The 12,913-nt window shown below is 50.1% G+C and overlaps 1 protein-coding gene across 1 annotated transcript in view; it reads right to left on the reverse strand.

Moving 5' to 3' along the window:
• LOC133350751 (paralemmin-1-like) overlaps window positions 1-12,913 on the reverse strand; it is a 101,061-nt gene that overhangs the window by 56,504 nt on the left and 31,644 nt on the right. Inside the window, exon 2 of the mRNA XM_061565476.1 lies at window positions 8,660-8,708. Within this exon, the coding sequence (XP_061421460.1) occupies window positions 8,660-8,708 (49 nt within the window). The remainder of the gene's footprint in view (window positions 1-8,659; window positions 8,709-12,913) is intronic.

Here is a 12,913-nt window from a genome sequence, read left to right on the forward strand (position 1 = left end):
GACCCATAGACTCACAGATATCCATAGACTCACACAGAGACCCATAGACTCATATAGAGACCCATAGACTCACACAGAGACCCATACACTCACACAGAGACCCATACACTCACACAGAGACCCATACACTCACACAGAGCCCCATAGACTCACACAGAGACCCATAGACTCACACAGAGACCATACACTCACACAGAGACCCATAGACTCACAGAGATCCATAGACTCACACCGAGACCCATAGACTCACAGAGATCCATAGACTCACACAGAGACCCATAGACTCATATAGAGACCCATAGACTCACACAGAGACCCATACACTCACACAGAGACCCATACACTCACACAGAGACCCATACACTCACACAGAGCCCCATAGACTCACACAGAGACCCATAGACTCACACAGAGACCATACACTCACACAGAGACCCATAGACTCACAGAGATCCATAGACTCACACCGAGACCCATAGACTCACAGAGATCCATAGACTCACACAGAGACCCATAGACTCACATAGAGACCCATAGACTCACACAAAGACCCATACACTCACACAGAGACCCATACACTCACACAGAGACCCATACACTCACACAGTGACCCATACACTCACACAGAGACTCATACACTCACACAGAGACTCATACACTCACACAGAGACCCATAGACTCACACCGAGACCCATAGACTCACAGAGACCCATAGACTCACACAGAGATCCATAGACTCACACAGAGACCCATAGACTCACACAGAGACTCATACACTCACACAGAGACCCATAGACTCACACAGAGGCCCATAGACTGACGTCAGCAAGGAAGGGAAGTAAGGAATGGAAGAGACTGAGAGAAGGCCTTTGCCCAGCAGTGGGAAGACAGCGCTGACAACGACGACGACGACGACAACACGTGGAACATCTCCTACCATTTGTCAACACATTGTACAACTTGTTCACAGGGACGCCGTGTCTTGTGCTCGTGGAGACATATTTCTAAAATGAAATGGAAGATAGTTCGGCGATATCGATCTGCGTGAAGTGCAATGCAGCAATCACAAGTAGTTTGAATTCGTTACGAATTAAATATTAACAAAGCGAGGTCTGTGGCTGTCTCAGCTGTCTCTCTCTCTCTCTCTCCCATCGTAACGGCATCAGCGCAAGCAGCTGGCGTCGATGCTGAGAGCCCTGGACTTGGGCCCGGGGCTTCCCTCATTTGCGATTACAAACCGATGGGGCGGGGGGAGTGGGTGGTTCTCAAGCGCAGCCCGAGTTGACGATCTCGGGCGACGGTCACAAGCGACGTGTGCACGTAGCCCGCAACACAAAGCAGCTCAATCATTGTTGGCGATGCCGCCGCCGCCGCCGCTGGAGTGGGCAGCGAGGCACGAGCACAATCAACGAGAAGGACACTCAGCAATTGATCTCTCGGCACAATTGCAACGAAAAAACAATCAACAACTTCACCGTCTCCACCTGTATCCGAATGTTTAGAACGAATTGGCCACACGTGTGAGGAAGGAGTACTCATACACTCACACAGAGACCCATAGACTCACATAGATCCATAGACTCACACAGAGACCCATAGACTCACACAGAGACCCATACACTCACACAGAGACCCATAGACTCACAGAGATCCATAGACTCACACCGAGACCCATAGACTCACAGAGATCCATAGACTCACACAGAGACCCATAGACTCACACAGAGACCATACACTCACACAGAGACCCATAGACTCACAGAGATCCATAGACTCACACCGAGACCCATAGACTCACACAAAGACCCATACACTCACACAGAGACCATACACTCACACAGAGACCCATAGACTCACAGAGATCCATAGACTCACACCGAGACCCATAGACTCACAGAGATCCATAGACTCACACAGAGACCCATAGACTCACATAGAGACCCATAGACTCACACAAAGACCCATACACTCACACAGAGACCCATACACTCACACAGAGACCCATACACTCACACAGTGACCCATACACTCACACAGAGACTCATACACTCACACAGAGACTCATACACTCACACAGAGACCCATAGACTCACACCGAGACCCATAGACTCACAGAGACCCATAGACTCACACAGAGATCCATAGACTCACACAGAGACCCATAGACTCACACAGAGACTCATACACTCACACAGAGACCCATAGACTCACACCGAGACCCATAGACTCACAGAGACCCATAGACTCACACAGAGATCCATAGACTCACACAGAGGCCCATAGACTCACAGAGATCCATAGACTCACACCGAGACCCATAGACTCACAGAGATCCATAGACTCACACAGAGACCCATAGACTCACATAGAGACCCATAGACTCACACAAAGACCCATACACTCACACAGAGACCCATACACTCACACAGAGACCCATACACTCACACAGTGACCCATACACTCACACAGAGACTCATACACTCACACAGAGACTCATACACTCACACAGAGATCCATAGACTCACACCGAGACCCATAGACTCACAGAGACCCATAGACTCACACAGAGATCCATAGACTCACACAGAGACCCATAGACTCACACAGAGACTCATACACTCACACAGAGACCCATAGACTCACACAGAGGCCCATAGACTGACGTCAGCAAGGAAGGGAAGTAAGGAATGGAAGAGACTGAGAGAAGGCCTTTGCCCAGCAGTGGGAAGACAGCGCTGACAACGACGACGACGACGACAACACGTGGAACATCTCCTACCATTTGTTAAGACATTGTACAACTTGTTCACAGGGACGCCGTGTCTCGTGCTCGTGGAGATATATTTCTAAAATGAAATGGAAGATAGTTCGGCGATATCGATCTGCGTGAAGTGCAATGCAGCAATCACAAGTAGTTTGAATTCGTTACGAATTAAATATTAACAAAGCGAGGTCTGTGGCTGTCTCAGCTGTCTCTCTCTCTCTCTCTCCCATCGTAACGGCATCAGCGCAAGCAGCTGGCGTCGATGCTGAGAGCCCTGGACTTGGGCCCGGGGTTTCCTTCATTTGCGATTACAAACCGATTGGGGCGGGGGGAGTGGGGTTCTCAAGCGCAGCCCGAGTTGACGATCTCGGGCGACGGTCACAAGCGACGTTGCGCACGTAGCCCGCAACACAAAGCAGCTCAATTATTGTTGGCGATGCCGCCGCCGCCGCCGCTGGAGTGGGCAGCGAGGCACGAGCACAATCAACGAGAAGGACACTCAGCACGACCGTGGGCCATACAATAAAAATGTATAACCGCCGATGTTTTTCTTTCAAGGCCACGGTGGGTTATTTTTTGCCGAATTTTTTTTATTTTATATGCATAAATTGGCCGTTGTTGTGTTTTTTTTCCTGCGAACGCATCCCTTTTTGACCGGCACACAATGCGCCCACCGGCACGCGGGCAAGCTGTGCGGGATGGAACACCGGCCAACGTTGGCTGGGAGAGGCGTCTTGCCACGGCCTACACACCGTCACATCTGAAAGCGACGAGAAAACCCCAATCGTAACAGAATAACAGCGCAGGCCCACAAAGTACAAGTTCTGCGTAAAGCGCATCGTAAAACGTATCTGTTTAAAGTGGCTTCCTCTCTCTCTTTAGTTATTTTCAAACGTCTTTCTCGTTTCTTCTTTCCTCGGTTGACGTCATACTATTTTCCGCCTTTCCGGTTATAGCGCCCTGAGAACAATCGTTTAAGGGCGCTTTATACATTTTAATAATTCTTATCATTGGACCCATGTTGAGTAAGAGGGCGCTCGACGATTAGAATTCCCAGCAGTGAGCAGTGGTGACTATACTGAGCTGATGAGCTCTAATGAGGACGAAACCGGCCCATCACAGTTGTCTGTCTCCGCATCAACGCTGCCGTCAGTCGGCCACATCTGCAATCATTTAATTTGACGGTAACGGTGATCTAGGTCGGACAGGAGGACCACAATGCAACTGTTCAGGAAATGCCGATGGTTTTTTTGCCACAACGGCTGACATCGCCGCGTCTTATTTGAAACGCGGGGAGGGGGGGTTCACTGCGCCAAATTAACGGCACGTCTAGAGAACGATTACTCAGAGCTCAAGAGGTCAGAGGGTCTCCCTGCTCTGAACGAGCGGCGTAAGGGCACCGTCCACCTCCATTGGTTGTCCTCCACAAGTGGCGGAAATTTCACATTCCTACGGTGGGGTGGGCCAATGTCTCTCCGCCAGGCCGAGAATGGGCGTATGACCACATCGTGACTGGAATTTTAATTCGCCGATCTTCTGCTGGGGTAAGGTAAGAGAGCTCCGAGCACATTGCCACATGGCCAGATACAAAATTGCGGTTATTGCGACAACAATATGATGATAGGGCTGGTATCTTTTCCCGGGCGATGAATTGGTCAGCTATCAAAGTCACTTTTTTCTTAAAGCCCTGTTTTAAATCATGGGTGGCGGTCCAAATTCGAACCCAGGCCCATCAGCATTGCTGGCTCTGTTGCAGCTAATCACGAGCCCTCTCGAGAAACCCGGCTACCTCGGGTCGTGTAATTATTGAAATGTGGAGGGAATTAACGACCGCGCAGCATCCAGTGAGGCTGACTTCTCAGCGTTGCTGTGGAAACGGAAATTCGATTCTGAACAGTTTTTAATGCGTTTTTCTTCTTTTCAACAAAAAAAGTCAGCGATTTCCTGGCTCAAATGAGCAATCACGTGGTGCTCATCTCCCGCTTACAGCATTCAGCCAGTAGTAGAAGTCCACCATTCCTATGGCGGAGGTGAGTCCATCCACAGGACGATCACTGCTCTGCGTTCCTGTAACGTGGCGCGAGCAGGCTGAGTCAACCCCCAAGCAGGATTCGAACTCGCAACCTTCCAGCTGCAAGCCGCTGGCTCTACCGCTGAGCCGCTTGGTGGGATGTTCTCTGTGGCTACACGAACATCGTGATGGCGCCATCGGAGTCTGTCGCGAGACGGTTCGAGACATTTAAACTCGGAGCTCTTGCAGCGAGCAGCACTTGAGAAGAACGACAGGGAACTGCATTGTGGGGGGGGGACACCAACAAGGATCAGACGAGCCCCATGGTGAAACACTCAGCGATGAACGCTCAGCGCCCTGACACGGGATTGACCCTCCCCCCAGATTGACCCCCCGAGATTGACCCCCCCCAAATTGACCCCCCCAGATTGACCCTCCCCAGAATGACCGCTCAGATTGACCCTCCCCAGATTGACCCCTCAGATTGACCCCCCAGATTGACCCCTCAGATTGACCTCCCCCAGATTGACCTCCCAGATTTACCTCCCAGATTGACCCCCTCAGATTGATACCCCCCCAGATTAACTCCCCCAGAGTCACCCTCCAGATTGACCTCCCAGATTGACCCCCCAAGATTGACCCCCTCAGATTCACCCCCCAAGATTGACCCCCCCCCAGATTGACCTTCCCCCCCGAGATTGACCCCCCAGATTGACCCCCCCTCCCCAGATTGACCCTCCCCAGATTGACCCCCCCCAACCCCCCCGAGCCACCCCGGCACCTCTGACCTTCGGACACAAAGAGATCCGACTCTGACCGCTGGTGCCGCCCGCCGCCGCTGTGCGTGGCCGAGGCGGAGGCCCTGCCCGGCGGGTGACCGGGCAGGGCCTCTTCCCGGGCGGTGGCATCCACTTCCGCCAGACGCAGATTCCAGTCGCGCCTTCAGACACTTCCTTCCACGTATCTACTCTTCGCTTCCTCCGCGTATATACACGTCACCTTCGCCCGCCGGGTGTTTATTTTACTCCGCGGGGTGTTGCTTTCACGAGCCTGCGAGCTTTTATTAGTTTTTTTATTGCGTTCGTTTAAAAATATTTAGCTATTCCTGTTTTTATCGACGTACAGCAGCACTTTGCGACCTCCGGGTGAAATGCGCTTCAATATTGTAAAACGTAAAAAAATAACAATTATTATTACGAGATAACAAATATAAATTCTTGTTGCAATATCATTTTTTTCTTTTATATATTCCGATCCATGACAGACAACTTGATGTGACCCAGGTCACCCTTGTGAAAGAGGCAAATGCATTGCGTGTCTCAACGGGCCTGCAATCCAAAGTGCACCTAGCATGGCACAAGCACCGTGGCGACGTCACCGCCACTTGGCTAAACAGGGGATACTGCTGCTGCTGCCACTTACAACCCCGAATCAAACTTGAATCACATCCCAACTACTGCCACTAATCGAGCCGCCGCTGGTATCAGCTGCATGGAACTTGTCGCTATTGAAACGTCCCCGCTTGGTCCGTGCTGCACCTCTTTGATCCGCCACCGCGGGCTGCTTACGGAGGAGGAGGAGCAGGTGGAGGGGCACTGTCGAGGGGTTACGAAGCGGAGAATAAATGTCACACAGAGGTCGCAACCGGGTACCCGATACCCGTACCCTACCCGATACCCGGCTACCCGTACCCGGCCGGGTACGGGTACCCGTTTGTGACCCTGGTGCGGCCGGGTACGGGTACAGGTAGGCCGTGAGTCACTGGTGAGTAACCGTTTGTCACTCATTTCCCAACGTCTTGTCTCTTCTCACAATTCAAGTTCCTAGAATCAACCCACCCGCGCCTGCAACATGGCTTCATCCCAGAGGTCGCAATCGGGTACCCGATACCCGTACCCTACCCGATACCCGGCCGGGTACGGGTAGCCAGGTATCGGGTAGGGTACGGGTACGAGTACCCGTTTTCGACCCTGGTGTGGCCGGGTACAGGTACGGGTAAGGAATCAAAACCCGTTTGCGACCTCCGATGTCACGCAACGCTGGCACTTCGACTCGCAGCTGGAAAGTTGACAGACGTGAATCTGGGCCAGGGGTCAAGTCGGCTCCACCGTGCTCTCTGTGGCTCGAGACAAAAACGAGCACCGCAGAGGCACGGGCAAGTCAATGGTGGTCATCCCACGCACGGAGTTCACTCCTCGCGTGAACAGCCGCGGGCAATCTGCTGCTGGATGAAGGCCTCCACGAGACGCAGTTCTGCGATGTAACAATCCGCACAGCAGCTGAACGTCTTTGTTCAGTGGTCAGCAAAAGCCGCTTTGAGGATGACCGGAGTTCGCGTAAATGGTTTGTGATCCGTGAAGACATCAGCAACTTGCGCGTGACGTTCACTCTGAACAAGAAAAATAACTCTAGATTTTAAGTTTTTGTGACTGCAAGGATCCATACTCTTTGGTTTTTTCAGTAAAGTCACGTAGGTTAAAAGAAAACAAATAAATTAAATCACGACGTTTCGGAGGCAACACAAGCTTCCGTCTTCAGGTGGAACAGTTACGTGATTTAATGTATTTGTTTTCTCTTAACCTACGTGACTTTACCGAAAAAAAAATAACATTTCCTGCACAGCGGAGGTCCTTCCATGTCCTTCAAGCACAACATTGCAATGTTACGCTTCCGAACTTTAATATAACTTCGTTTGAACATTAACCTGGCCTCCTATTGACACACATTATGAACCAATCACGTGGTTTTTTTTTACAGCTGCCGTCGAGGGTGAGCGGGGCCGGTGCTTAGCTGGGCAACAGGCTGGGCCCTGTACTGCGAAATGTCCCCGATTTGGGAGTTTAAAAAAATCATTTATTCGCGATTTCCACGTGGGAGGAGAGTGGGAAAACCCGAGAGCCCACTCATACGGATAGGTGAGCAGTCTACTCGCACTACTCACACCTGTAGGCCACTGGAAGTAGGCGAACCTCGCACACGATGATCCCTCCCCAGTTACAGGTGCGTCGATGGCTCGCGAAGGGCACCGCACCGATGCGTGAATGCCGATCAAACGCGCCGCAGTACAGACCCGCGCGATGTGGCCCATCGGCCGCAAAAAAAAAGAAACAGAGCGCCGCTGTCGAAGTTAGCGCCGGTGTTTTTATTCTTCGTTCAGGTTCATTTTTGACGGGTACGCTCGACGTTCTGCCGTTGCGTGCGCGGCAATTAACCTTGCGCTGGGGAATATTTGTCGCGATGTTACATTTCACTTGCCAAATGCACTGCCAGTTTTATTTACTTTAGCGGAGTCGAATCGCCGCCAAATCAGCGCCGAGTTGCCCTCGGCCCCCAACGCTGTCAATTCTACGTTCCTATGGCGGGGGACCGGTCTCTGTAGGACAACCGCTGGAAACGTTCCGCAAAGTGGCACTCATATTTCATCAATCTCGAAAACACGACGAGTCATAACCCCTCCCGGACAAGAACGCCACGGTGGCTAGGAGATGTTAACTACCTCGCCTGGTATGCAGCAGGTCGTGGGTTCGAACCCGATCCCGACCCTGACGCCTGCTGTATATTTGGAGTTTGTATCTCTCTCTCTCTCTCCGTGGTCGTGTGGATTTTTCCGTACGTCCTCCCGTATTTTCCCCCACGTTTACAATCAACATCACACGTTCAGAGTATGTGGCTGCTATAAATGTCCACATGATGATAAGCGACTTCATTGAGATATCATTTGTAATAGCCAGGTCGCTTCTGAAACGAGCCATACAGCTCAGTCGGGGCCTTACCTGGTCAAAAAAAAACAAATACAAATTGTGAAATAGTTTAAATAGGACGAAATATGACAACACATCGAGACAAACAACTTTGAGATTGAGAGAGATAGAGAAACGCCTCACCGTCAAGGTCTGCAGCCTCTCCTTCTGTAGCTGAGCCACCACATCCATCCTGGGGAAGGAGAAAAGGAAGACGCACGCTCAGAAACGGTGCTTCGCAGAGCCCCCAGGCAGCCGCACCGATCCCTGGCTACTGCTGCTGCTGCTGCAGCGGCGGCGGCGGCGAGAAAGAGCGCAAAGCTCACGGCACCAGCCGACAACACCAGCAGCGAACAACGCCACGGGGACAAATGATCGGGAGCGCGCGCGCGCGAGCGAGCGAAGTGATTCAGGATGGTGAGATTTGTGAACTCGACTTGGCAGTCGTTCCCTCCCACTTTCCCCTCCCTCAATTTTCCACTCACCCCCTCCCTATCTCCCTCCTACCCACCCACACACTCCCCCCTCCCCCTCCCCAACACTTTGTCTCTCTGTGCCCCCCACCCCCCCATCGTCTCGTCCGCTTTCCACTTCCACTCTTTATCGCCACTCTATTTCACCACTCTATATCACCACCCCGATATCGTTTTCCCATTTTCCTCGCCGCGCACAGTGGCTATCATTTTCCAGCGGCATCGCCCGCGATGAGAGGGTGTGGGTTGTTGTTCTTTATGGGTTTTTGTTGTTGTTGCTGCTCTCGCTGGATACAGAGAGAAATTTGCATTTGTGGACCAGTTCTTACCTGGGTTCTGTTATTTCACATTCTCTAACCGTCTGCAAGGGAATATTCCAAAAATGCGCCGACTGCTGGCCTGGCGGAATTCTTGTTTTGCTAAATTTGTCTTTTAAATCTAGAGGTTTTTTTTTTACTCACACAATACAGACATTCGTGAAAATAAACCTCGCGGATGTTTGGTTTTGTAGACTTCTGTTTCTCCACGATCTGACTGCGGTGAAATCCAGCAAATGTGCCCCACGTCCCGATGCTGGAGGCAGTTAAACAATAATCATCTGAGATTATGCGAAAGCCTGTTGGGAAAAAAATGATTAAAACGCAAACAGAACCTGCAGCCAAAACTCACGAGATATGAGCCTGTTAATTATGTTTCAGATCACCAAGAATGAACCTGATCTCATCGGATCTCGGAGGCGAAGCAAAATCATTTGAGGCTAAGCAGAGTTGAGCCTGGATAGTGATTGGACGGGTGACCACCGTGCACGCCAGGTCGCCACAGGTGATGGACAGGGCTGCGGCTAGCCTGCAGGCAGCAGAAGGTAGTGCAGTTAAATCCATTGTTGTACTGCGCTTCTATGCTCCCGTGTATATGGGCTACAACGTTCGCCAACATTGCACAGACATATCTGTGCGGTGGTGAAGTATGGTCAAATAAACCGCATACCAGCCACGTGGCGTGGATTGGTCCTCGTCCAGCAGTGGATTGACAAGAGGGCTCAAGTAAATGCACGTTTTCAAGCCGTGTGATGTTACGCCACGGTGGCGAGATGTTAACTACCTCGCCTGGTATACAGGAGATCATGGGTTCGAACCGGACCCTGACGCCTGCTGTATATTTGGGAGTTTTACTGTTCTCCCCGTGGTCGCGTGGAGTTTTCTCCAGGTTCTCCGGTTTTTCTCTAAACGTTTAAAATAAAAAATTACGCGTTTAGAGTATTTGGCTGCTAGAAACGTCCACGTGATAAGCCACTTCGTTGAGCTATCATTTTGTGGCCAGGTCGCTTTTGAAAAAATCCAACACAGCTCAGTGAGGCCTTATCTGGTAAAATTAAAAAGTTCAATATGGAAATGTGGAATATATATCGTTTTATTCGAAAAAAGAATTTATTTTTTATTGCACAGGAAAACCACTTAGTCGTCTCAAGGCTCATCGCCAGGAGGGGTCCTGCTCAATCCCTGGGTTTGTCTGCACACAGTGGAAACCTTGGAGAACAGCCATGCACACAAGGAGATCACACACTCATCAAAACACAAGCATCACCACCCCCCACACTCTCCCACTGACGACACATCCACCCCTCCGACGTGCCCCACCAGGCAGACCCTCATTCAACACACACTCACCAATTGCCACCACCACCACTACCACCGCCGCACGAGCCACCAACCTCTTCAACCACAACAACAACCGCCTTTGGTCACTGAGTGACGGTGACATCATCACGACGCTTGTGCCACGCCAGGCGCAAGTGAAGTGTCGAAGGCTCCCCGCTGCCAGAAGGTCACGGGACAGACCCAGGTGCCATGCGTTGACCGATTACTGGCAGATGCACCAGCTGTACTGCCTCCACCGTGCCAACAACACGTACCACAGCCCCACAGGATCCTCGTTTGCCTCCCCCGCAGTAGTCATCAAGGCGGTCTCTCCCACTCAGAACGTTAACCCCCCTGTGTAGCTCGTGGGTGTTACTACTCCATTAAGGCGCCTTGAGACGTGAGTGGAAGGCGCCTTACATGTAAATGTAAATTATTATCATTACGCTTTACCCCACGCGTCACCCCACCCAGTCGCACCGTACGCTGTAACCCTCGCTTCCCTTGCTTTCTTTCAATAAAAAATACTTCTCATTTTAAAAAAAATACATGTTTAACATCCATACAGATAGATCGATTCTAACCTGCGGCTACCTCCAATCCTGGCGCTGTGAATGTGTGTAGGACAGGCGGCGAGCAGCAGGCCTGGCTTGTGACAGTGATGTCACCACGGCGCCCGTGCCAGGCCAGGTGCACTTTGAGGCCACGTGAAGTGTCGAAGGCTCGCTGGCAGGAGGAGGTCACGGGACAGGCCCAGCAGGTGCCGTGGGTTGACTGACAGATGACTGGCAGATGCAACAGCTGTACGCCCAACTATGCCAACTTCACTTAAAGCTTTCGTGACTGCAGGAATTCATATTCTTTGGGTCGTTCGTTAGTTGTTATTTTCGTCTCTCTGATTTGACATTAGCAGGTTAAATTTCCCACACTAACACAGCGACGTTGCTGCTCTGCGATCTGCCATTAACATGCTAATCTCTCACATTAACATAGCCACTGCCATTAACATGCTAATCTCTCACATTAACATAGCCACTGCCATTAACATGCTAATCTCTCACATTAACATAGCCACTTCAATGAACATTCTAATCTCTCACATTAACATAGCCACTCCCATGAACATGCCAATCTCTCACATTAACATAGCCACTTCAATGAACATGCTAATCTTTCACATTAACATAGCCACTTCCATGAACATGCTAATCTCTCACATTAACATATCCACTTCAATGAACATTCTAATCTCTCACATTAACATAGCCACTTCCATGAACATGCTAATCTCTCAGATTAACATAGCCACTTCAATGAACATTCTAATCTCTCACATTAACATAGCCACTTCCATGAACATGCTAATCTCTCACATTAACATAGCCACTTCAATGAACATTCTAATCTCTCACATTAACATAGCCACTTCCATGAACATGCTAATCTCTCACATTAACATAGCCACTTCCATGAACATGCTAATCTTTCACATTAACATAGCCACTTCCATGAACATGCTAATCTCTCACATTAACATAGCCACTTCAATGAACATTCTAATCTCTCACATTAACATAGCCACTTCCATGAACATGCTAATCTCTCACATTAACATAGCCACTTCAATGAACATTCTAATCTCTCACATTAACATAGCCACTTCCATGAACATGCTAATCTCTCACATTAACATAGCCACTTCCATGAACATGCTAATCTCTCACATTAACATAGCCACTTCCATGAACATGCTAATCTCTCACATTAACATAGCCACTTCAATGAACATTCTAATCTCTCACATTAACATAGCCACTTCAATGAACATGCTAATCTCTCACATTAACATAGCCACTTCCATGAACATGCTAATCTCTCACATTAACATAGCCACTTCAATGAACATTCTAATCTCTCACATTAACATAGCCACTTCCATGAACATGCTAATCTCTAACATTAACATAACAAGCCCCGCCCACTTCGTTTATGACCCTTGGGCTACACCCATTTTAAACCTTTAAAACAGTCTGCTTCAGCAGCTTTCCCCCTCTTTTTCTTCCTGATGACGATCGCTTGAGTTGCGATCGATACGTCGTAGTTTTGTTATTTTTTTGTTATTTTAATTGAACTTATCTACGTGACTTTCCCGATAGACCCAAAGAATATGCCAACTTGCTGAATTTTATCCGCCCAGCGCTCCGCTCGTTGTTGTGAGCGTCGCTCGCGTCCTCATTGGCCGGGGCCAGGTCATCTTCCACACCCTCACTCGAGAGCACCCGCACACA

Source organism: Lethenteron reissneri, chromosome 4, assembly GCF_015708825.2.
Source record: "Lethenteron reissneri isolate LAM-NWPU_2019-01 chromosome 4, ASM1570882v1, whole genome shotgun sequence".
Taxonomy (NCBI): Eukaryota; Metazoa; Chordata; class Hyperoartia; order Petromyzontiformes; family Petromyzontidae; genus Lethenteron; species Lethenteron reissneri.